Source organism: Acanthochromis polyacanthus, chromosome 21 (genome assembly GCF_021347895.1).
Source record: "Acanthochromis polyacanthus isolate Apoly-LR-REF ecotype Palm Island chromosome 21, KAUST_Apoly_ChrSc, whole genome shotgun sequence".
In the NCBI taxonomy this organism is placed as follows: domain Eukaryota; kingdom Metazoa; phylum Chordata; class Actinopteri; family Pomacentridae; genus Acanthochromis; species Acanthochromis polyacanthus.
Window position 1 is genome coordinate 26,163,815 of NC_067133.1, and position 27,479 is coordinate 26,191,293.

Genomic DNA, 27,479 nt, shown 5'->3' on the forward strand with positions numbered 1-27,479 from the left:
GATACCATACCGCATGCATCTTGGTCACTGAGTTGCTTTAAGGGACAAATGAAATGCCCAAGAAAGTGACATTATATTTTCATATTTTCTGTGTCCAGTCACACATTTATATTGAAAATTTAGTCAGGTTTGTCTATTAGAACTATCCATCCATTCATTTTTCCCCCCACTTATTCGAGGTTTGTTCACGGTTAAAGCAGGCTAAGCAGGTTTTCCAGTTTTCCACTTCCTCCTAGAGGGGTGTTCACAGGCCAGATGAGATATGTAATCCTTTTTCATGATTTTATCGTCTACCATGTGGCTTTCCCTGCAGCTGCATATATCCAAAGAAACGTCCAATGCAAGGTGCCTTGCAGGGATTCTAATAAAATGCCCAAACTACTTCACTGGATCTTTCTGATGCCAAGGAGCAGCAAGTCGATTTCAAGCTCCCTCTGGATGTCTAAGTTCCTTACTCTAGGGCTGAATCCCAAACCGCCCCCTACACACTATCCCTACACACTACCCCTCCGTTTGCGTGTTCCCGCGGAGGGTCCTCCATATTAAGGGCCGTCCCAAACCGCGTAGTGCGGAGGGGGAGTGGACTGTTCAGCTCTTAAATATCGAGTCTGCATCGATGCTCACTCTGGACAACTTTTTCAGGAAGTGCAACATCAAAATGGAAGAGGAAACAACATATTGATGTGAGTTCCACATGCGTCCTTTATTTCTCCCACGCCTTTTTCACACTGACAGAACATCACAAAAAGAGTGGTGTAAAAAGATAAAAGAAACAAATCTTCTTCTCTGCTGACGTTTGATTTAATTGTGCACCCCCTGACACCTTAAAATTTGAACACAACTGACAGAATTCATTTATTCATTTGTTGAATTTGAAATGCCAGATAATAGGATTGGAAAAAATGTGAGTGAAAAAAAGTGGGATGCTTTCGTCTTCTGGAAGCAGCAGCGATCCTTGTTAGTTGCAACCTGTGCCACAGCGCTACAGCCATGACAGTAGGCGTCTTTGTGTTACCATGGCGATGACATCTTCTGTTTTCTGGTGAGGCGACAGGGCGTCCCATTCCTGCCGATCGTATTTATACCCTCCCCCTTCAATAATAGGTGCCCTCCACAGCTGGGAGTGTGACTTCTTTTGGAGTGACACTGGGTAGTGGAGGGGGAGTGTGTAGGGGGCGGTTTGGGATTCAGCCTACCTCTCACCAGGCCATCCTACGGAGTTAACCTAATTTTTTTTCAGTCCCGGAGCTGATGACCATAGGTGAGGCCTGGAATATAGATCGACGGGTAAATCTGTGCTCGATTTCCCCATCACTCGTGAACAAGATCCAGAGACACTTCAAAGTCCTTCATTTGGGGCAGCAACTTCCTCACAACCCAGATGGGGCAATCCACTGGTTTCCAACAGAGAAACATGGCCTCTTGAAAGTATGGAGACCAGAAGACAAAAAAAGTCTCAGATTATCTGCCAGATGATGCGGTCACATATAATCAAAAATAGTTTAGCAGTAGCTCGCATGGTGCTGTGGCTAATATGTTAGCAGTCATGATGCTTACTAATGCACAAAACAGATCGATTCTAAATTCTTGGCTTAGATAAGTGATTGAACATGACCACTAAATCTGGCTAAAGTTTTTAAGATCAGATTCACATTAGAAGTGGCATTCTTGCATTATTTATGGATTATTCAACCATGATCTTTCCACATTCCTCATCTCGTTTCTTTGCTGCTCTCTTTCCTCCCATATTTCATTCAGTCCTTGGTGCCTTTCCTGATGTTCAGTTCACTTTATTTCTTTCTCTATTTTTTTTTTTTTTTTTGTCATGTGTCCCTCTTGTGCCCAGAAATGTAAGTGACCCATCTGTGATAGAAAAGGTACATTAGGCATTAGGGAGTTCCCCTCCGGCCCTCGGTGAGTGTGTGTGCGTAAAACTGTGCGTGTTGTTAACAGATATTGCCTGATGGACTCCTCCCAGGGGTGCTGTCTGTCTGCTTGGCCAATGAATTGCTGCCAATTACACTGCAGGCCTCGCTGGCAGCCAATCAAATGGAAATGGGAGAGCTTAGAGATGACAATGGGGTTTGGGGCAAAGCACTTATATTGCACTTTGTTAATGTAAAGGAAAGTCAGCATGCAAATGGACGCCGATCTCTTCCAAGCTCTCTCTCACCTCTGTTTACTGCTTCCTTGTTGTGGTAATGTTATTGATGAATGTGTGGGTGCAGATCTGAATAGATAAGAATGACGCAGTGAAAGAAGTGGGGCTACACCCTCGTGTTTAAGGTAGTCATTCAACATTTCGGCAAAACTGCTTGTTAGCTTCTTCTGATAGCGAGTTGAGGTGATGCTATTGTGATGTCATTATAAAATTGTCAATCTCTAATGATAAATGGCATCAACTTGTCAATTAGTAAGTGAACTAAACTGTTTCTTGTTATAGTAGCTGTTCCTCCAGCTTCTTTTCTTTATGGTCAGCAAGGCAAAACACCAACTGACTACAACTCTGTAACTAACACAAAGACTTGATATTGATGCAGATCTTGAAATTCACTCAGAGGAATGCAAAAAAAAACAGTTTCTCCAGCCATTATCACTTTGGAACTCCCTTTCAGACAGGGAAAACATAACATTGCTGGTTTTAGTAAAGTGTCATTCAGACAACGGGCTTCATGTATACATGCCCAGAACAGTGATGGAGACTATTTGTTAATGCGACGGCATGAAGTTCAGTGATACAGAAATGCTACAAGGTCTAATCTTGTAAGACTGCCGTTGCAATTTTAATGGAAAGTGATCAGGGTGCTCATTCAGACAAGTCGATAGATTATCAGAAAAGAATGTCTTCCTCTCTTGTTGTCTCTTGACATTGTGGCTGCCTTTTCTCCTCATCCATCTTCCTGCCACTCACTCCATCCTTCCCTGTTACCCTCCCCGCTCGGCTTCGTCCTCTTCAAAGTAGGTCTCTTGGTGTCAGTGTCTGTCTGTCAGTGGCAGCAGTGATGAATCACTGATACTGCCAGCATAGTTAGCGATGACCATAAGAGCTGACTGATGCATCTCTGTGGGGGAAACTATCAGCGCATTATGCAGTATTGATTTGCCTCCATATAGTTGTATGTCAGGGCCGAAACAGGGGTATATATGATGAGGCATGACATGTCCTTTGTACTATGTTTTACCTTCTGGCTGCATATTTAGAGACTGAAATGTGGGAGAAACCTTTGCTTTGCCATAAAAATGAATCAGTGTCAGCTGTGATAGGCTTCAGCACCCCGTGACCCTCTACAGAATAATTTGGTTGAGCTGACGGATGGATGTGTGGAAAAATAAATCAAAATTTTAGTCTGTTAGAAGAACATTTTTCTTTTAGTTTATAAAAGTTGGAGTATATGAGAGTCAATGAGGCATTCATTAACGTAGCCAGAAGCTGCTTGGTTTAACTCATAAAAAACAGGACTTTCTGTTCCCATGACATCACAGTGTGTTGCTTTTGTTTTTGTACAGACTAAACAGTCAAATTTGGCTTTATATGGAATGAACTAAGGATAAGAACTTAAAAACAATCTCACTAACTAGTAGTCGAACATGTTAGCAATCAATAATCGCTTTTTTCATTGAAATTAAAGAAATAGGCGTTGTTACATATGCTGGAAAACCACTTTTTTTGGAATATTTTAGTGTTCAAATTTTCCAATTTAAGATAAACACACAAAATACAGATTACAAAATACTGCTCACCCCCCATACACATACGGACTAAAAGAGTACCTATCTCAAACCGAGTAGGTAATGGTTAAAGCAGTGCAAAATAAATAAAATAAAATATCAATCAATCAATCAATCAATCAAACTTTATTTATAGAGCACTTCTCTTACAAAGAATGTAACGCAAAGTGCTGTACAATATTTAAAAACATCATAAACAAAAATACCCATCCACCCTCCCTCCATTTAGGCACACAACTGTACAAGCACACACACACACACACACACACACACACACACACACACACACACACACACACACACACACACACACACACACACACACACACACACACACACACACACTCTCTCTCTCACCACTGTAAGGAGACATGGCATGACACTGATGATTGTGGAAAATGCCTCCATTGGGGCCGTCCACACTGGGAGGAGCTCCAGGCCTTGCCCGCCGGAGGCGCCGGCACCCAGACCCCCCCGACCCTGACAGACACGGGGTCCCCCACACCAAGGTGAGGAGCCCCCCAGCCAGCCGAGCCGAGGGGACCCGTGGACAACACCCCCAGCAAATACAATAAACAGAACCTACAATAAGAGGCAGTGTAAATAATCCTGGTTTCTACAAGCGACTTGTGGTGTATCAATTTGGTATCATTTTTATAAATCTGATAAAGGTGTTGGCAAAGTATCAGTGTAGGTCAAGCAAGGCTACCAAATTTTCAGAAAGGTGTTGTATTCGCTTCTCAGAGTGTACGTAATCTTTTCAAGTGGGATGCAGCCGTTCATTTGAAAACCACTTTTAATGAGTTAAAGACCATCCATCCAGGCTGGAGCCTATCCCAGCTGACTGAGGGCGAAGGCGAGGGACAACCTGGATAGGTCGCCAGTCTATTGCAGGGATACATACAATCACACTCGTATTCACACCTACAGACAATTTAGAGTTACCAATTAACCTTTTTGAACTGTGGGAGGAAGCCCGAGTACACACAGAAAACCCACGCATGAACAAGGAGAACATGCCTGGGAAGGCCAGTGTACAAATGGGGGATATTCTAGCTGCAAGGCGAAAGTGCTAACCACCTTTCCACTGTGAAGCCCCAGTTAAAGACCAGATTGCTTGAATTCATTTAACAGTTGACCTGACAAAATCCAAAATGTTAAACATAGCAAAATGAGCTGCTGTCTTCCACAGTAAAAACAAACCTCTGAAGTTGTTCATATCGTCACAGCAGTTTGATATCAAAATAATCTTTCAGTCTGTCCTCAAACAAAAAACGACCACATAGGTCATCTGTACACGCCCGTATTACGACCCAGTGTTACGTTTTGACGTATGCGACCTCTAGCGGTTGAGTAAATATCGACACTCTGGAGTCGCAGGTGAAACGTCACCATGAACAAACTTTTATCTAACACTATCCCTGTCCCTATCCCTAACCCTAACCTTAACCATAACCCTAAAAACGTGTTGGGAAAGTGAGGAAAAAGCCGTTTTGCGACGGAAAAGCCGTTTCGTGAATTAAATCCCGTAATGCGTTCCTTTTCCCCGTAGGGCCGCCAATGTAAATACGCTCTCACGGGTCGTATTCCGGTGCACGGTGCATACGACCGATGCGGTCGTATGAATTTGAGGACTTGTTGTAATCTTTATATCTATTCTGCATAATGTAGTAACTCGTACACTACAGTCAGTGTTAGTTCAGTGGGTGGATAAAGCTGCTCTGCTGGAACCGATTTTCTCAAATACTATTGCAGCAACTTTAGCAATCAAGGAAGTCTGTCAGTATTAACTGCATCCATATTTATAGTCAGACCACCATTGTTACATGAAAGGTGTTGGAAGCATGAAGTGGTTAGCACTGTCACCTCACTGGTAGAAGATCATGGGTTGGACTCTTGGCTAACTTGTACGTTCTCTCCTCCCTTTTAACTGGAAATGAACGTCTCTACAGTGCACCTTTTTTGTTTCATGTTCCACATTCATACAGGATATGCAAAGTATGTGTTCTATCCAAAATTATTGACTTTATTCCTGTGTCTGATATTAATAGCCCAACACATAATAACTGTTGAACCTGCAAAAAAACAGCAAAATGCCCCTCACCTCATGCTCTTGTCCATCTCGCCACCCTTCAGTATTTGATATTCAGGTGGATTTGAGCTTGATCTTTCCACGAATGAGACTCCAAGCTGTGGTGCAAAGTGAGCCTCCTAAATTTGAACCCAGAATGCTGCCCCAAGCCTCCGTAAGCCTCGAGCGAGAAAGAGGCAGAAGAAAAGCACAAAGGAAACGAAAATCCTTCCACAACAAACAAACAAAAACAAAAATCACAAAGATGCCAGTTTGCACTAAAATTGTCACAAGACTTGAAACTAGTGTCGAAATAAATTCTGACAAATTAAATATGATGAAATATGATAACTACTGTTTTTTATTTGACAAAGTACGGACATGGAAAATTTGCACGAGGCTGGGATAACAGACAACATCTATGTTTTTTACAAATTCCTGGAGTTAGTGCTAGTCCTGCACAAATGGAACTCATTTTCTGAAGCACTGAACCTTTTCTTTAAGAGAAAGTTTTTTTTTGTTTGTTTTCATTAGGCTGCAGTTAAAAACCAGTGGGTTTTTTCTGACTGGACAATGCTTTCACAACTTTTGCTTAATTGTTTAGTACTGCTGGATGATTTCAAATTATTTGCCAGCAACTAAGCGATTTCCTGTCACCGTCTGAGGAGGAGCAGAACTTAATGAAGTGGTCACTGTTCAGTTTACAACAGCATCCTAATTGTGAACAGGTTCATTCAAATATAAGCACAAAATAATCACAATAATGTATCACGAAACAGAAATAGCACACCTTGAAGCTGATTTAAAAAGGAAAATAATTAGATTCAGTCTTGACAGAGCTATGGGTGAAAAAACTATGGCATTTCAACCCAGCGCTGGCCCAGGCAGTCTGTTCAACATGAAACTATTTGCTGTGGTCTTGACCTGACTCAGCCAATTTGTTCTGAATAGAAGTCATATTTTTCCTTTTTTCATTGCTTTTTATTCCTTCCCTCTCATTGTTTTCTTCTCTTGTTGTGGCGCATGTGTGCAGGTTGAAAGCTTAAACTCAGTTTCTCATTGCTGTTATGTACAGAAGTTATAGCAAAAGGTATTCTAATGTTGTTCTTGAAAACATGACATTAAAATAAGAATGATTTCACACCAGTAAACTACTCGCGCTCCCTCGTGCCACCTCAGTCTTTCTTCTGGGCTGTTTTTACGACTCCATAAATGTAGGTCTAGGTGTTTTGTTCCTGCGTAAATCTGGCCTTTGAGGCCTTTGATTTTCTTGTTTTTCCTGGGTAGTGGGTGTTCTGTTTGAGCTGAGGTTTATATTATGTTGTTTGTGTCTTTGGAATGAGCTCAGCATGATACACAGCCTTCTGGCACAGAAACACACACACACACACACACACACGCACAAGACTTAGAAATCCTCTTACTTTGAGTAGTGTGCGTGTGCATGAGCATCACAACGTGACCACTCAACATGGGTCATCCGTGACTTGATGTTTAAGTGAATGCACATCTGTAAGTATGAATGACAGTACATATATGTGTGGGCACACTTGAAACGTATGCTTCTGTTTTTTTGCATTCAGTTTTCCTCATAAACACTTCCTTAGATTAGGTTTTGCTATTTTATCTCTACATTCCATTGCCTTGGGCTGAACTCTCATCTTAAACGCTTCAATTCTTTAAAACCCTTTAAGGCAGCTGCACACTGAGTGCCTCCATACAGGATTACTTTATTCAATACTTAGAAAGAAAACATGTTTCAACAAGTAATCCTTACAAAGAGCTTTCTTGTCAAAATATTACTTATGTATTCAATAAAGCACGACCGCACTGAGGATCGGGCTGTGCAGCGGCTCCTAATTCAAAGTCCTATTTTATTGTGATTAGCACCTCAACTCATCCAGTGGGATTTTTCTCTCTCACTCTCTTTTGTGTTCATTCAGAAGCCTGCCAGAGTATGAGGTGGGACAGATAGTTACAGGGACACAGAGAAACTAAGGAAATAGGAGGAGATAATTGAAGGGCATAAAGCAAGGAAGAAATAAAGGAAACGAGAACCAAAAAATAAAATAGGGTGAGAGCTGGAAGAAAGGAAAGAAGGAAGGACGGAAGGAAGGAAGGAAGGAAAAGGGTGAAATTTGGTGATCATAATAGTCACAGGTATGATGCAGGATATAATAATGATGTTTATGGCTGCTAATGATGTCAGCATTGGCAGTGAAGATAATTTTGCTAACAATGGCTTCATGGTATAATAATCCCAACACATTCTGTGCATGTGACAGGTGTGGAATGCACCATATGTCACAATGTAGTGAAAGCAGGGATATTATGGCAGGGATAAGCACCAACAACAAACAGGGCTGTGGAGGAAGATACTAATCAGATTACCAAGAATGAAGTAGTTCAACCTGCTGACCTTTTACTCCTGTCACAGTTTTGCTAGGTGCCGGCTCATTTTTCGTTGCAATATAAAGTCCCACACCTGTGTGGAGATGGTACAGCCCTGGCTAGAAGTCGGAAGAACTCAAAACTTTATTCAGTGCCGTTTGACAGCAAGAGTAGTTATATTGCCATAAATCATATGAAAAGAAAAAATATTTGCATTACTAAAATTGCAAATGATGGATTCCACATGTACAACATTTTACCCACAGGCGTTAGCATTACTGGGAAAAATGTGTGACTAAATATTTAGATACTGCTAATATTTTTAAACTACTTTCCATATTGCAGCAGCATAGTTCAGCAATTTCTTGAATTTTTATTACGTGACTCTGGATCACAGCTGAGGTACTGATGGCTTCAAAGCTACACTGAGGAGCACAGATTTTTTTTGCTTTTTACGGATTCCAGTTAGGATAAAGCATTTGTTTTTTGCATATTTTAAATGAGACAGAATATAGTAATTTTAATTAAACTGAATAGTTTTTGCAATGGAGGCATGTCGCAGATAACTAGTTTAAGGACCATTGAGAGGTAAAAGTCACACAATTCTTTCTGTTTCTACAGTTTCTTGCTCTGATAAAAGGTGTAATTTTGGTGACGGAATGCTTTGTAAAGCCATGAGTCTTGGGTTTCAGAGGGTTAATGTAAAACTGTCCTAACCTTTTTATGATTCCTCTGTGTGACGTCTTCCTTAGCAGTTACAAATGTCAGTTTAATGTTCTTTCTTGCTAGTATTATGCTATATTTTTGGGGTTCTTAATACGGAAGAATCCAGCAATTCACACGGACACACACACACACACACAAATAGAAAATAGACAGACGCAGAATAAGCCTAGCTTTCTTCATGCTAATAACTTCTGGGCCGTTCTTATTTATTTATTTATTTTGTTTAAGGTGTGGGAATGTATCATACAGGGAACCATTGTGTTACATCATGTTACATTTTTTTAAAATGATTTTCAAAATATTTTTTCTTTATTTATTTATTTATTTTTTTCTTTCTTTTATTTATTTTGGGACCTTGCATCAATCCAGGCCTTTAAGCCACGTTCCATTTGGTTGTCTTTTTTTTTTTTTTTTTTATTAATGCGATTTTCTGGTAAGTTATAAAATCATCTTCCCAGCATTGACAATAGCTATTCCTGCTTTAGGTGTAAGCTCAGGTCCTGAAGGAGCGAAGCAGAATATTGGCCTTATTAGAAGAGATAGGGAGTGGGTGGGAGAGGGCAAGATGGATAGAGGGAGGCGAGAAAAGACAGAGCCCCTGGACAGAGAGTTAACGAAAAGAAAGGAAGACACAGAGAGGAAGATATTGGACTTATTAGAGAAGAGAGTGAGTGGGAGAAGAGGGCAAACACAGAGAGACAAAGATAGAGACAGAGAGAGAGGGATGATGTTGTTTTGTCAGTGTTTCCCCGTGGGGGCTCGGCTGCTTGTTAAAAAGTCCTGACAGAGGAACCACAGCAATAACACACACACACACACACACACACACACGCACACGCACACACACACACACGCACACACGCTCACACACACGCACACACACACGCACACAGCCACTGCTCCTGTGTGATAAACTTTGAATAGGTCTCTTTCTCCCTCTGTGTGTGTGTTATCTGCCAAAATGGACTGCATTCATGCCAAAAATATTCTTCTGTGACGTCAAATGCAGCCTTGTTTAATAATCTCTCTCCCGCTCCCCGCTAGTGTGTGTGTGTGCTGCAGCCGCTATTGCAGTTGAAAGCTACTGTTTCCCCTATAATTATTACCCAACAAAACAAAGGATATGTGCTCCCCTCCCCTTTCGCTCACAACACACAAACACACTTTAAAAGCACACATTCTCATTCGCACTGCCACCGCTGGATCTGCTTATTGTTTTAAAACGCAGTAATCTAGTGAAGACTGAATAAGCTTCCACAGATTCATAAACCATTTGCAGGGAGAATGCAGTAGATTCACATAATGTGCTATAAGTAAAAGGCATTACTGCAGCAATGTTGTTAGTTTTGTTTGGATATTTCTCTCTGTTCATTATGAGATTAAAAGAAAAACATAAGGAGGCTCACTTTTTTGTGCAATTGCATGTGCCTCTTTTGGCTTTAATAAGCCACTTTGTGAAATGATTTTAAATGGAATTGTATAGCACAGAATTGTGCTTTTGTCAACCCACAAAGAATCATGTAATGCCTCAACTGGAGTGAAAAAATGATCAGTTTATGGGGTTTTCTCATGAACAGTGGAACGCTGTGTGGGCATGCTTAATGTGTCTGTGCATGAACCTGTTTATGCATTTTGGCTGGTTTTTGTGCATTTCACTGTTCACTGTGTATTTCTGCAATGACAAATTAACCAGTATGTAAACAGAAAGACAGGGTAACTTTCTGAGTGTGTTAAGATCCAATTGTGTCATTGCAGTGATTTATACTTGCAGCTGAAGTTGGTCGTAGCATGTAAATCTGGGCTTCTTTACACCAGTGATGCCTTTCTGTCCTTTCCTATGCTTATATTGCTTAAACCAGGGTGGGGCTGAACTCCTCACACACACATACACACACACAGAAAGTGGACAGCACATCAGAGAGGAGAGTGCATTAAGTTAACTTCGCTGTGTGCAACAAAATCTCAAAGTAACTGCCGCAGTACGAACAATTTATCAAGCGCCTGTTGAGCAAGAATGGCACAAATTTGGACAACTTTGACGCATTCGACTTGCAATCACGCAGTGCTCATTATGCTAATTTCTGCATAAGGAGATGAAAGCACTTTGATGTTAGCTAGTTAAAATATCCTGCTGTTGAAAGAGGGCTGCACAGTAAAAAAAAAAAAAAAAAAGGAAGAAGCTGAAAGTAAAAGTTAATGGAACAGAGCTGCTGCATTCCACCGGAGTTTAGGATTTAAACAGAGACATTTCCAGCACAGGTGGCTTTTTATTTATTTTGCTGGTTTAATATTCTGAAAGGTGCTGTGTAAATATGGTCATTATTACCATTATGGCTGGAAGTCAGCAGAGCTTCAGCACCATGGACAGTACTTAGCCTTTTTTTTTCTTTTTGTCAATTTCAAGTCCTTTCAAGTAATATATCTTATTATGACTATTTTTCATTAGTAAGACATTTTTCTTTATACCATCTTGTCCTGGTTAATCTACATCTCCTTTCAGTATTTGACAATGATATTAAAAGTTGTTGGAGATAATGTGGTCTTTGTGCCAATAATGGGCCATCTTTGCCATCCCTTTTTATGGATGACAATACAGTATTATATTTCTTGCTGAGAAGTGAGATTTTTACAGATTTTTCCACCTTTTGTCATCCCTCAAAACAGTAGGAAGCTGAATCATATGTTGCCAAAGTGAAAATTGTCTCGTTTTATAGGCATGGACTTAGATTATACTCATTGAATGTATTTGAAATTGTGTGTTTGTGGTAGTGTAACAGTGCAAATCCAACCCAAGTGTCACTGAGATACTGTAGATCTGTTACTGGCCAAACTACAAAATTAGAAAATGGTACAGTAGGTTGTCAAAAAGCCAAATACGTAGACACAAAAAGAAAAAAAGAAACCCCTATGGAAGGTAGTTGGGCATGGAGGAGTGTCAGCTTAAATCCATCTATAAATAATATAAGGATTTTAATCTATTTCATTGATGTATCAAGTTATTGCCAACAATTATTCATGGAACTTAACACTTTAATGGGCACAAGCCAAAGCCATTAGATGTTCACAGGACTTTATTTTGCATTTAAGTCATGGAATGTGATATTATTGTAGTCGTTTGATGCTATTGTTGGTGAAGTTTGCCTCCTCTGACAACAGCACTGTGTTCTCTGTTAATTTGTAGGAAATCCTATCAGAATCCATTCTGGGCAGGGAGTCTTGTACTGATGAAAGATTTTTACAGTAATCAGTTATTTAATCGTCCTATTACTAGTAGAATGATGTTGTTGTTTTTTTAAAGTTTGACTGTAGTGGCTCTATCTTTGTAGTTTAAATGGAGATTGCTGTTTTCTTGACATTTGTTTCCACAGATATTTCTTGTTCTTTTGTTTTTGCTGTGGCTATTTTTGTGCCTGTCTGTTTATATTTAGTAACCGGCCACTGAGGAATTTTTGTCATATCAATGGGCTTCTCCTCCCGTTGACACTGCAGAGCTGTTAGAGCAACAGACAGCAGATAGGAGGGATGTGACGGTATGTATGGCCTCGCCTGTGTGACACGCTTGTGCTTTTATTTTGGTGAGTGTTTACCTCCCAAACTCGACTCCCAATTCAACGTGCACATTCGACGTGTGTTTGTGTGCGTGTGATGTTTTTGTATACGTGTGCGTGTCATCAGACCAGACAGTGCACGATGCTATCAGCAGCAGGGGAAATGAGGGCTTCTATTTATAACTCCCCTCAATCTCAACTTAGGCGCACTGTCCTGGCCCGTGGGGCAGGTGTGTGTTTGTGTGTGCATCATTGCGGTTGTGTGTGTGTGTGTGTGTGTGTGTTTGGGTTTATGCAACAGAGTGGGAAATTTAAGAGTGGGAGCCTGTGAATGTGACAGACAGAGCGAGAGGAAAAGAGCTGTGACTGACGGACTGCATGTTTGCGTGTGTGTGTGTGTGTGTGTGTGTGTGTGTGTGTGTGTGTGTGTGTGTGTGTGTGTGTGTGTGTGTGTGTGTGTGTGTGTGTGTGTGTGTGTACGTGTATGTGCACGTGCGTTTGTATGTGTGGACGGCGCTAGCTGAAGGTGTGAGTGGAAAGCAGAGACATGTCACACTTGACAAGGGTGAAATGAGAGGAAATGATTGGCTGTTTTCTGATGTCACGGATTGTGCACCATCCCAATTAGAAACAATCATGCGCTGCTTAGTCACTCCATCAGTCTCCTCTCCGCTGCTCCTCGCCTCCCTCTCCCCGCATCCAGCTTTAATTTTGCTTTGTCTGTGATTTCATGTCTGCTGAACTTTTCCTGCTTGCCACTCTCAGACTAATTTGCTGTTTTTTGGGTGTTTTTTTACTGGCTCTGTTGCTAATTCTTTATCACTGCGTTCTTTGTACTGATTGCTTCTTTTATGTTCCCTGTGTTATTTTACGGTTTGTTTATCTCTCTCTTGCCCACATGCATTCCCAAAACCATGAGGATAAAATCTTTTCAATGAGTAATGTTTAAAACTTACAGGACAAAAATGTGATATAACAAAGGAGCTCACACAAACAAGTGAAAGCTCTGCCACATATACAAAGCCTTATGAAATGCAGTGACTCCATTTTCAGCACCCTGGTGGAGCCTCTCCTGGAAAGAGAAATTTGAACTACAGAGACATCAAATGACAGAACAAGAATGGAAGGTGTGGTTGTCTTCTCTGCCTCAGTAGGAGAACAAGGATAAAGGGAGTTTTATTCTCTCCTTTGTAGTCAGTGTTACCCTTAAGAGTCTACTTCAGTCAAGTCTGGTTTCAGAATTACAGGTTAGTCCCACCAAAAAGGCCCATTTTTGAAACAGAGTACTGAAACCTTGCTCTCCATTTTCTAATAAGCAGTGCAAACCAATATCTTAGGTTTGATATGATCAGATAGAGCCGTGGTTTTGCCAGCCCGGTCTCACTTCAGACTGAAAAAAGCAATTATTTTGGTAACAGAAAGATTTTAGTTTTGTTGCATGGTCAGTTATTTTTTTTAAACTTTCCTCTCCTGGGATGCCTTAAAGCATAAATCCTTTCAGACAGGCGCAAGGAGGCAAAATCATTCCTATAAAACACACATGCATGCACACCCCAAACACTAGTGAAACAGAGCTCTTTGGAGAATATGCGTAACCAGTGTTAGCTTTTGCTAAATTAATTTTGCATAAATGTTGCCGCGGGCATCAATATACTGTTGCTGTCCAGAGAAAAAGCATTTATTTAGAAATTTGGTGATTTTCCAAGTAAATGGAAGGATTACATGCTCTTTTGTGGGTGACAGAATTCCCCCATGTCTTAAACTATAGATAAATGCCCTAAAAATTTGTTGTATTATGCCAACTTATGTAGTTTACAACATGTGCGATTTATACCTTGGCTTTCAATGGGGGCACTTTTTCATGCACTTGACTAAGTTCTTTTTACTCATTATTCCTATTAATAGAAATGTGAATAATAAGAAGTAAACAGATGAAAAGTAGGCGCTGCTGCGTGTTTTCAGCACCGTGGAGAGCTTGTTCTGTTCTCTTTTACTGCAGTTGGCATCAGTTTTTTTGGATCTTTTAAGAAGTATAAAGTTGTGCTGCCATGCTTCGATGGCAAGAACAGTATGCACGCCGGTATCTTTGTTAAAGTGAATTGGTGATGAATCGCCCAAGTGCATGAATCTTACATCAATAACGGCCTGATTTTACATATGATCAGTGATGATGAACAGAAACAGCATGTTCTCAATATTTTAGAGACCCCACAAAATTTTACAAATCACGTTTTGCTCGTTGACACCCTGATTTGGAATAAACAGTGGAGCAGCATGTTTACCATTAGCAGTGTAAAGCACAATAGCTCAACAAAGAAAAACCTTTATTGCCTGTAGAATCCAGGAAGGCACATATGGAGCCGCCTGTTTAGTCGAAAGGTGGCTGACAGTATTTAAATATATGAAGACAGACACACAAAAAAAGTGTTTTATTCCACATATAATTCCACTCATAGCCATTTATACCTCTTCCACCCTATTCTGTGTATTCCATGACAGCCCCTGTGCACGGTCCCTTGTGTATTGCAGCAAAGTGTGGGAGTATCGGCTGCCACTGTGACGAAGACAGGGAGCGACAAGTCTTATAGCATGACCTCCCTCCTGTCCCACCATGCTCGAGCATCGCTTCAGTTTCTACCCCATTAGAACACACACACACACAATGCAGAGCTGTACAGAGAGCCTCTGAAGAGCACTTGTGTCTGAGTAAAGAGTGAAACGACCGCACATACAGATACAATACCATTAAAGAGGCACTCAGGGGTCTTGATATGGTGGGGGGAAAGCGCACAACCATTTTCTTATTCACCCACACTGACACAAATAATGCAAACAATGAATTCCCACATTATTCTGAGGCTATCAAGACAATGGAAAAGGAAATGCCAGATCATGCATGTAACATGATGCTATATAGAGTGCTCTGATATGGTTACAGATACCATTCACTGCACTTAGTTGCTGCTTTGTACTTGTACCCTTTCTCTGTGTTGTCTCATCTTAGAAGTACAACTCTGACTGCAGAAGGGGCGATATAGTATCAACAAGCAGCGGGCTAATGTGAGACTTGAGTGTGTGATTATCTAACTGGACTCATTTAATTAGAAAGTTGTATATACTTATAATAGGACAATTAGAGGTCGTGATAGGAAAAAAATAGAACAGTGAGTTCTGGTTTCACTTATGTCTGGTGGAAGAGATCTTTATGCACTCAATTATGCAATATTCTGAGTCATTGTACAAAATGTATGTGCATTATTAGCATTGCAGCAGTGCAATCAGAGCTGACCAGTAGATATCGGAGGTGGGGCTAATTTAAATACCATTTTTATGTATTTAGCAGAAATTATAGCAACTGCACTGATATTTACAGTCAGCATTAAAGACATTGCAAAGGGTGGAATGAATGTGTTACAGAGAATGAAATATTTTTGTGTATGTGTGTTTATAGCGGTGTAATGTAAGTTGTTTGTCTGAAAACGGTTTAGGGGTGTCCGACTATCAAATCACCAAGTGCATAAGGGCTCTGATGCAGAGTTTTTGTATCCGTTCTCTGAGTCTGCATATCTACAAACTCTGCTGCGGGACTTGCTTCTAATTCATAGCAAAAATCAGGGACATGTAAATGTAATACCCCCAGTGAAATGTATTCAAATCAAGTATGTGAAGTGGAAGAAGGTGGATTAATAACCTCCAGGAAGTTTATCTGATGTTGTCAGCTCATTAAAGAAATGCAAAATAAATAAATAAAGATATCATGCATATGGACCAGTAGGGACTTCCTCCACCTGCTAAGCCCAGTAGGTGCATTATCATCCATGCTGGTCATTGTTAAACAGAAAATAACCATGATAATGTTTGCAACCTCTTGAGGTTGTGTGAACAGGCATGAAATGTTCTGCACAAAATGTTAATTGAACCTAAAGTGGTAAATGTAGCAACTGGCTTTATTTTAACTGAAACCAACATTTTTTTTTCTAAACCAAATCAAGTAGTTTTTGTGCCTAAACTTAACCAAGTGAATAACAGCACGTGAAAGAGAAACTCAAAAGGAGACATGAGATGAAAAGATAACACTGTTATTGTCAGACGTGACTTTCAAACTCAAGTCTACAGTGTAAGTTGTTTCTTCTTCTTTTCTTTCTTCTTCTTCTTCTTCTTCTTCAGTGCTAAATCGCAGTGATCAGAGGGTGAGGATGGAGAAGGTCCCTACCTGCCTATATGTATGGCAATGACAGTATACAAATCTTGTGATTTATTGCACATCTAGAGATTTGTTTGAATTTCCAGTCAAACTTCTGCATAGATGTTAAATATGTTAATGGTTTTCTGTGTGCTGAAATGGTAACCATATATTTCCACAAGCAGGAAGTGGTCAGGTGAGCAGTCGAAAAAGGGAAATTCATTTGTTTCCAAGCAGCGTAGGTCGTCACAGTAATATGTCTCAGTCATGTTTTATTTTATGCTTTTTCAAGCCTTCAGAAGCTGACACACTCGAGGACTACAAGCTGTGTTAAGTCTATGAGGGGTTAGTGCTTAGGCCTTAGGGTGGGGACTGGGATTTGGCCTATGAATGTTATCAAGGTGAGCAAAGTCAGAGTTCTTTCTTCAGTTGTGTGCAGATAATCACAGCTGAAAATACACTGAAGAAGTAATTATGTGCATCTAATAAACATTACACAGTGGGACCAGAATTTACCGCTTGATATTTTTGTCTGCTTCAAATATTGCAGATAAAAAGATGCGAATGCAAGGAATGTTTGGTTATTTTTAGGTCTTCCTAAAGGTCTCTTCAAATCTGAGTAGACTTGACTTCTGCAGCGTCTACCGTAGGCTTGAGGGTAATGCTCAGCCTCATTACAATATGCAGTAACTCCTAGCGTTTTGGTGGCTGTTTCATCACACACCCCAACTCACCGGCTCTCACCTTTTTAAAACTTTAGTCACACTGTGGATGAATTTCTGTAGAAGCCGGCTGCAGGCAGTGTGTACATGCAGTGTGCAAGGAAGGTGTATTTGTTTATTTTGAGGTGTGAACCCATCCTTTGTTTCGTGTTTCTTAGCGCTTGTATGGGAGTGTGTGTGTGCGTTTCCTAGCTGTCAGAATGCTGCATCACACACACATGTAGAGGATCTGCACAAACACACACACACCAACCTCCAATTCTCTCCTAAAAGAAAGCCAAGTGACACAAAACAAGTGGTGTCAAGATAAGCTTTGTGTGAACTCCCTGACATTTCAATGTAACACAAATACACACAGATGACGCGATACATGACTGAGCGAAGGCAGCGCCGTTCTAGTCAGTATACTGTGTGAAGCTAAGCTCTTCTTTCGTCTTCTTCTTCATTATGGTTTGTCTCATTTCACCTCATTTAATAGCTCACACCATAATGAGTCATTTTAAATACAGCATAAATGACTAATTTGTCCACCTGTAATAGCGCTTGTCTCCCCTGTCCAAGCCCATGTCTGAATTTGGCTGAATTAAGTGGAAAATGATTCTCAGTCAGGTTTAATGGAGTGGATATGAGCGACTCGGAATGAATGCAATGCTCGCTCCCCAGAACTCGGCCCATAGAGTTCTGCAGCCAGTTTGTACCGCACCAATCCAATTTGGTCCTAATTAAATTGTTCTGAGCCCCTCGTCCATATATTTCCTCCACGAGAAGCTTATTACTCTCAGTCTCTGAATGTGTGTTTGTGTCTGTGTGCGTGTCGGTGTGCTCACATCGTGCCAATTTTTAAATGCCCTGTTGTTGATTGATATGTCTGAGATGCAGTTTGAATTAGCTGCTTGGCTAATATAGAAAGTGAGACAAAAGTCCAAATAAATGTTCCATTAAATTACCCTTTTTGTCTTTCCCTATGTTTTTCTCTCCTGTTCTCAGGATGTGAAGTCGACGTTCTTCCAGTTCGGTGCTTCCATCCAGCAGGAAGCTCTGCTGATGCTGAACATCATGGAGGAGTACGACTGGCACATCTTCTCCATCGTCACGTCAAAGTTCCCCGGCTACCAGGAGTTCATCAACATCCTAAAAACTACTGTGGACAATAGGTGGGATCAGTTATTTTGCTGTTTTTTCTATGTTTTTGTCCTTACTGTAGTCTGTATATCATATTATTATTATTATATTAAATAACCTTTGGCAACCGTTTGATGCAGCAGAATTAAGGATAAATGACATTGCTTTGCTGCTGTGCTTTAAAAGTCCGGATCTAATGTGTTGCTGACAGACTTGCACTGCCAGCATGCAGCAAACATTATTGTTTGTATTGTTATTTTGGAGGATCTCTAGCTTGAGAGTACAAACTGAGATGGACAATTAAACTCTTATAAAACCGCAGTGGAGAGACCTCTGAAATTGCTCTCATTCTAGCACCTCTGTGAGGCTGTAATTAAGCACAGTGGTGCTTTGAGATAAATGCTAACATCGATATCCCAACATGCTGATGTTTGGCAGGTTTGGCAGGCAGCTGAGGCTGATGGGAATGTACAGTAATTAGTTTTGCAAGTATCTAGTCATAAATTTCAAAATCTGACCCGACGATGATGAAAAGTAGTCACCAATATAGTTGTAATTCATCCAGAGGGGGATGTGAACAGACAAATATAATATTTATGTTTCACAGAGAGATCCATCCAGCCCTTGTAGAGGCTTTTTGCTCAAAACGATAAACATCAACCTCTGGGTGGGGAAGAAGAGCAAGGGAACCAATGACTAATAAGAGACCTTGTCTATGCAAAGTTGTTGTCAGTCACACTGGATGATGAAACAATAGTAACTTTTACCTGCTGACGGAACTTAACAAAGTTATGGTATCACTGAAGTCATTAGGATTCATCCATTAGATTCTAAATTTAATTTCCATTTTTCTGTTTGTTGAGACATTTCAGTTTGAATAGAACTGGCCTCCAGAGCCATACTGTCCCTTTAACATGGCATTAATGCCATTATTATAAAAATAAAAATATATTAACAAAATGTAGTTTGGGGGTAAATCAGATAAATTAAGTGAAGTCACAAACTATTGTACTCTTGACTTTATGATACAACATTATTATATAGTGCTTTAAAGCCTCAAATAGCTTCAGCAAAACTTTGCAAGGGTTAATATCAACCAGAAACATTTTCAACTATCTTAGAAGTTTCAGCACCAACTTAAAGGGTAGATGAAGAACTTTAAAATTTGATTTTATCTAACATATGAGGTGTGACCCAAAAGTTCTGAGACTGTGCCTATTAAAGTAAAAAAAAAAAAAAAAAAACATACACACACTACCGTTCAAAAGTTTGGGGTCCCTTAGAAATATCTTTATTTTTGAAAGAAAAGCAGTTTATCTCAATTAATCAGAAATACAGTGGTAAATGGCTGTTCTAGCTGGAAACAGCTGATTTTCAATGGAATATCTACATAGGGGAACAGAGGAACATTTCCAGTAACCACCACTCCTGTATGGATGACCCCGAACGTTTGAGTGGTAGTGTACCTGACTTAAATTGTACCACCAGGTGAGTGCTTGTGCAGCAAAAGAACCCTCCAGCAATGCTTGTGCCGCTCCCTCGAAACATACCAAGCACCATCTGCGATGAATCCTCCAGACTGTGTCAACATGGCAACCCTGTAACAATAATTTCCTTTTGGAGTAGAGCAAGAAGTCACATGGAGCCAAATCTAGCAAGTAGTGCAGGATGCTAGGAGTGACGATTGTGTTGTAGAAGTCAAAAATCCAGTCTCATAAATGTGATGTGACTCAGCACACAGCACACTTGAAGCTCCCACAGGCTATCTCACCATACTTCAGGTTGTTTGCGCTGAATGTTCTCCCAGTCTAACCCTGGTGAACAAATTCCCGGTGTACAACCACATGAAGGCGGATGAAAACATCAAAACTGTGGATTGTATTACTGTAAAAACCGTTCTTTCTTCCCTCGATGGTAGCCAGAGTCCCACCTTTTGTCACCTGTGATGAATCTTAATGTGAAGGTTATTTCACTCACAAACACAGAATTTGATGTTTTCGTGTCTGCCCCATGGCGAAATTGCAAGTGTGCACACCACGAACAGTCCGAGAACTTTTCGATCACACATACAGTACCGTTCAAGTTTGGGTCTCCCAGACAATTTCATGTTTTCCATGAAAACTCACACTTTTATTTGCACAAGGGTTTTCAAATCATCATTTAGCCTTTCAACACCATTAGCTAACACAATGAATGCAGAACACGGGAGTGATGGTTGCTGGAAATGTTCCTCCGTACCCCTATGGAGATATTCCATTAAAAATCAGCCGTTTCCAGCTAGAATAGTCATTTACCACATTAACAATGTCTAGACTGTATTTCTGATGTTATGTTATCTTCACGGAAAAAACTGTGCTTTTTTCTTTCAAAAATTAGGACTTTTCCAAGTGACCTCAAACTTTTGAACGTTCATGTATGCCTGTCATCGAGCAACTATAAAATGTTCTTGCAACAGTCCATTTCTCTCCCTTCCCTCTACTCTTTTGAGTTTTCTTTCCCAAAACCAGTTCTCAAAGTTTTCAATAAGAATATCTGAACATGACAAGCACTCCTGTTATGTTTCTTTCCTAAAGAGTTAGTACTTATCAAGTCTGTTCACTTCTCAAAACTTTTCCCTCTTTTTTTAAAAGTTTAATCTCGATTATCACTGCAGATTTCTTCTGAGGTTGGGTGAGAGTTATCGCACACAATGATTTGCCATTGTGTTTTTCATCCCATCCACTTATATAGTACTTTCTTTAGATCCTAAAAGGATTCCATCAGCATCCTTAAAATGAACCTAGATGACAGGTGGGTTTACAACACAGGCAGGCTGGCTGTTGGCCATGCCTTTAGGTCATTTTGACTGATGCTGCAGGTCTCAGCAGAGAGACAGAGAAAAAACTGCTGAAGAGACCCACAAGCCATAATTTTTGACAAAAAGAATGTCAGATTAATGATACATGTTCAGCAGTGTTGAGATGTTGGCAAGACCTGGTGCCTGACCCTGTGATATATCAATGCTCAGCTGAGGCCTTTCTCATTAGCAGTTACTCTTTTTGTCAAACCGAGCAGAGGTTCAAAAACTCTGTCTCTGTCTGTGTTGGTGACAGTAATTACATTTGTTTTAATTACAGGTACAGCTGCAACACACCATTAAAACCCTAAACAGTTGTTTCATGCACTGCCCAATTGTTAAAATTTGAGATATTTTGCTTCCATACCATGTCTTCTTTTAGACTGATGGTAAAAAAAAATACACTTTTCTGTGTTTGTTTGACTACCTCTTGTCTGTTTGCATTCGTAGATTTCAATTATGATCCATATCTTTGAAGGCCTCTTTCTCAAAATATGTTTTTGCTCTTACTCTGGGCCAGAAATCTGCACTGTAGTAGTACTTCTTCCTTCTGTCTGAAGATTTTTACAGATGAGTGAGTTCATATCATTCATATAATGATTTATAGTGCATTTTATTTCTTAAAACATGATGGAAAGTGTTTACAGTATTCACAGATTTATAGCGTGATACAGAGATAGAGATATAGAAATTCATAAATCCTTTCCACTGACAAAAATAAAACATTTTTGAAGCAGGCTTTATCCAGTGTTGAGACTTCTGTTGTACAAATGAATATAAATGAAAGCATTTTGCATATTCACATGTATATTTTCATTAATGCTAAACATACAGTGATACAGAAACGTATATACAATACCGTTCAAACGTTTGGAGTCACTTGGAAAAGTCCTTATTTTTGAAAGAAAAAAAGTTTGTTTTTCAGTGAAGATAACATTAAATTAATTAGAAATACAGTCTAGACATTATTCATGTGTTAAATGATTATTTTAGCTGGAAACACCATTTTTTATGGAATATCTACATATGGGTACAGATGCCCATTTCCAGCAACTATCTTTCCTGTTTTCTAATGGTACATTGTGTTAGCTAATGGTGTTGAAAGGCTAACTGATGATTGGAAAGCCCTTGTGCAGTTATGTTAGCACATGAATAAAAGTGGAAGTTTTCATGGAAAACATGAAACTGTCTGGGTTACCCCAGACTTTTGAATAGCATCTTAATTTTACTACACTAACTGGCAACGTTTCATGATGATATCCATATATATATATATATATATATATATATATATATATATCCCTTTAAGCTGCAGTCAATTCCAGCCGTTTTCAGTACAAAAAATCGCTAATATCCTATTTTTAAATAAAAAAATTACGAAAAATACAGGGAAAATTGGATGCGCATCGCGAGGTGCATTTCCTTGAAAACGACCGATTCGGGGATTTTATACCGACTTCAGGACATGTTTTGGACAAAATAGTTTACTGGCTTGTGTCATCTGGATGTAAAAGGTTGGATTATGGCCGTTTTTTGTGGAATCTTTTTTTCTGTGTGTAATAATGAACCAGGAAGTGTGAGTCGCGCTGTGTGCGTTGAAGCCGTGTATAGAGAACGGATGGATGGATATTCGTTTTTGTCGGACAAATGTGTTTTTCTCATCCGCTGTGGTAATCGCATCTGAAAGTGGTTTATACCGGCGGATTCATGAGAATCTAAGCTTTCCATCGGCGTATAGTGTTTGTATAATCGCGTTTGCAGCGGTCGGACATTCTTGAAATTCCTATGCAAATTAGTAGGTGTACTGCCGGCGGTACACTGAAGTTTAAGGGGATATATATATATATATATATAAATACTTTGTGTATATGTGTATATATATATATATATATATATATATACATACATACATATATAAATAAATACTGTGTATATATATATATATATATATATATATATATATATATATATATATAAATACTGTGTATATATATATATATATATATATAAATACTGTGTGTATATATATATATATATATATATATATATATATATATATATATACATACTGTGTGTATATGTATGTATGTATATATATATATATATATATATATATATATACAGTATACAGTATATGTGTGTGTGTGTGTATATATATATATATATATATATATATATATATATACAGTATATGTGTGTGTGTGTGTGTATGTATATATATATATATATATATATATATATATATATTCCCCAAAATATCTGTCAGTGCTGATCTCATAAACCACATCTAAAAATAGACAAAAAATCAATAACCTGTTTATAGTACACAGGCTAATCTCACATTGAGGACTGTCTGATTGTTTTCTGTATTGTGTAAAATGAGGACCGAAATATCAAGATTTGCAATTTGTGAAAGTGTTTTGGTACACAAAAATACAATCAGTGGTTTAGATTTTTTGCTATTTTGTTACATCCACCAACTTCCCTGTCACTTGCCAAAAGTAGCTGTTTATTATCTGTTCATTTTGTCTCCCTTGCTTATTAGCAAGTTCTCTAAAAAAATTACACACAAAATGTTATTCCAATTCAAAATGTCATAAATCTGCAACATCATCTTATTTTATATTGATTTGTATGGAGTGTGTACAGCAGATAATTTAACCCTTTAAGCTTCAGTCAATTCCAGCCGTTTTCAGTACAAAAAATCGCCAATATTCTATTTTTAAATAAAAAAAATTACGAAAAATACGGGGAATATTGGACGCGCATCGCGAGGTGCATTTCCTTGAAAACGACCGATTCGGGGATTTTATACCGACTTCAGGACATGTTTTGGACAAAATAGTTTACTGGCTTGTGTCATCTGATGTAAAAGGTTGGATTATGGCCGTTTTTTGTGGAATCTTTTTTTTTCGTGTGTAATAATAAACCCGGAAATGTGAGTCGCGCTGTGTGCTTTGAAGCCGTGTATAGAGAACGGATGGATGAATATTTGTTTTTGTCGGACAAATGTGTTTTTCTCACCCGCTGTGGTAATCGCATCTGAAAGTGGTTTATACCGGCGGATTCATGAGAATCGAAGCTTTCCATCGGTGTATAGTGTTTGTATAATCGCGTTTGCACCCGTCGGACATTCTTGAAATTCCTATGCAAATTAGTAGGTGTACCGCCGGCGGTACACTGAAGCTTAAAGGGTTTTAACAGCCCAACGTCAATATTTGCTCCTTCCAGAAGTGATGCTGATCCCATTGTTAAAATAACTGCCTATAAAATCAGAAATAATAAGCCCAATTACCTGCAATTACCTGTTGGTTATTTCCTGTCTCATCACTGAGCCGGTTCACAGTGACTTAGTCACGGGCAGGCAGTTTTTAATACCAATGAACTTCCACCATCCACAGCAGAAAATTAGTCGAGTCAACTCAGTGAGTCAAGTCTGACCTATCAGTGAAAACATTTTAGCTTGGGCAGTAGCCTATGTAAAGTTTAGTCCCACAGAATGAGGGAATGTGTGTTTCCTTTGTGGCTATTTACTAAGCCAAAGAAATGAGTGCAGGCAGGTAGAAGGTCCGTCTGTCTGTGAAACCTGTAGTTTAGAGAGGACAGAACTGGGTTTTGGGGGAAGAATGTTCAGAAATGATTCATCTCAAACATACTAAACACAAACCAAGGTGACTGATCTGCAAGAGATTTAATATTATTGGATACAGATTTAATATTATCTTCCCCTTTGTGCTGAACAGGGAAGATAATATTAAATCAGTATCCATAACATTATTGCTTGTCTTTGTTTTGGTCAAACCTAACATTTGTTTCAGGACAGAAAATCTATTTATTTTAGCTTGGCAGAATCTCATCTGCCTATGCCTGTCATCACCCTCACTGCTCCTCTTTCCTTCTGTGTGTCTTTTTATATCATTGTCTCTCTACTAGTTTTGTCATCTGGGACTTGTAGCCCATCATCATATTGGACAGCAAGAAGAAGACAGCGAGTCCCAAATCACTCTCATGTTACACTGTCTCTCTATTGTTGGCTTCTTACATGACGGTTAACTGCTCCCCTCTTTTCCCTACCGTGTGTCACACTTTGTATCGCTCACCCTCTGTTGAATGTGTGTGAATCTCTCCTTCCCGCTCACTCTGCTAGCTCTGCCGTGAAGGACCTGTACTCCTGATATCACAGTGTGCAACCAGTTTGACATATTATGTTCTTTAATAACCAACATAACTGCCATTCTCTCAGTTTCCACTGCTCTTAAACCTCGTATACTGGGACCGGCGGAACATTATCGCTCTAGATGTTTCTACTGGATGAGAAAGAAACTCTATAAATTCATTATCCTTTTTAATGAGCACTTGTTATTTCTCACTCTGCCCAGTTCAGCTAACTGGCAATAGAACTAGATGAAATGGTAACAACCGTAGAATTACACAGATCCGTTTTTCTTCTTTGCAATTGCAACACCAAGAGATGAAAACCTCTATCTGTCTTCAGCCAGGTTGTGCAGCAGTGAAGCAATATGCTTTTATGTTTTTTTCTCTAAAGGGTGACAGAAACTCCTCTCCACGCTCATAACTGCTCTCTTTTCTGATAGCTGTTGTCACCAATTAGCACAAAGACCACAGGCACTTCTCTGGACCTTTCGCATTAGCAGGCCGTTGTTTGTTCTCCTTGTTCTTTAGTTGTGTGGGCTGGAACCTGCCGAGAATCATTACACTGGACCAGCTTTAGCATTTACATTCCATTCAGCCTTAATGTGTTTCCCTCGACAATAAGCACTTTACACCTATTACAATTCATGTCGCACTCAACAATGATATTAATTATAATGGATAATTATAACTGCCCTTGCCAGCACCTGAGCAAAGTTAATAGTCTATTAGTTAAATATTAACATTTCACTCCTGTCCTCGTTATCCTTGCTTCTAGTTTTGTGGGCTGGGACCTGCAGAATATCATCACTCTGGACGCGGTGGAAGAAGACAGCCGGTCTCAGATCATGCTCAAGAAGGTCCAGTCTCCGGTGGTGCTGCTCTACTGCTCCAAAGACGAGGCCGTCTACATCCTGGAGGAGGCTCGCTCTCTGGGCCTGACCGGATTTGGATACATCTGGATTGTGCCGTCGCTCACCACGGGGAACCCGGAAATAATGCCGGATGAGTTTCCGTCGGGAATGATTTCGGTGTCGTACGATGACTGGGACTACCCGCTTGAGGCGCGAGTTCGTGATGGGCTGGGGATCATAACATCAGCAGCGGCGGCCATGTTGGAGGAGTATGGAGACATCCCTGAAGCCAAGACTTCCTGTTATGGCCAGATGGAGAAGACAACCAAGCTGCCACCCAGCGCACTACATAAGTAAGCACATTTATTTTGACATTCTGTTGTGATTATTGAGAAATAAGTTGAGGCAGGAGTATAATAATAGAAACAGCAGCATTAACGCACATGTTTTTATGTGTGTTCTGGGGTGGCGTCTCTTTGAACGCATTGCCTCCAACCACAGTATGTTGGTTTTTACACTTGTCCTCATTAATTAGAGACTCCATCAACTTTCCACCAAGTCTATGTTTGGGAGTGAGATTGGAAAAAGATGCAATTACTGGATATAAGACCAAGGGATTGGGAGTTAGAGCTGAGAGAATAGAGGAAGTGTAGGAGTTTAAGAGGGAAAAGGGGGGTAAAAAGAGGTGAATGGAAGTTGTGGAGAGAGTTTGTGATTTAGGCAGCGAAGAAAGAGGCAAAGGGAAGAAATTGAGACTGGGGTAACAGCGGGAAGCCGCTACATATGAGTGCTCTCCAAAATTGAAGAGCTCCTTGATGAGTCCTTCTGTTCCTCTTCTCATTTATTCCTCCATCTCTCATTCACTCTCTTCGGCTCGCCCCCCCCCCCCCCCCCAACAGCCAGTGGGAGATGTTGCAGGTCTTGCCAGCTCTGTCTGCCTTTCCATCTGGCAGAGGAGGGAGAGAGACACACAACCTGTGTTTACATCCCAATATTGTTTTTAAAAATATATATATATATCTAACATAATGATGTGTGAAATTAAGATTCTTGTGTCTAAATGAAAAAAATTGATTCCAAAATTCATTTCCAGAAACGGAAATCAGAAGTGTTTGTGTCTGTCTCCATGGTGACTGGTCTGAAAG

The 27,479-nt window shown here is 39.8% G+C and overlaps 1 protein-coding gene across 1 annotated transcript in view; it reads left to right on the forward strand.

Annotated features, from left to right (window-relative positions):
- Positions 1–27,479, forward strand: part of grin2aa (glutamate receptor, ionotropic, N-methyl D-aspartate 2A, a) — a 174,450-nt gene that overhangs the window by 95,427 nt on the left and 51,544 nt on the right. Inside the window, exons 3-4 of the mRNA XM_022209001.2 lie at positions 18,358–18,524; positions 26,259–26,687. Coding sequence (XP_022064693.2) covers positions 18,358–18,524; positions 26,259–26,687 — 596 coding nt within the window. The remainder of the gene's footprint in view (positions 1–18,357; positions 18,525–26,258; positions 26,688–27,479) is intronic.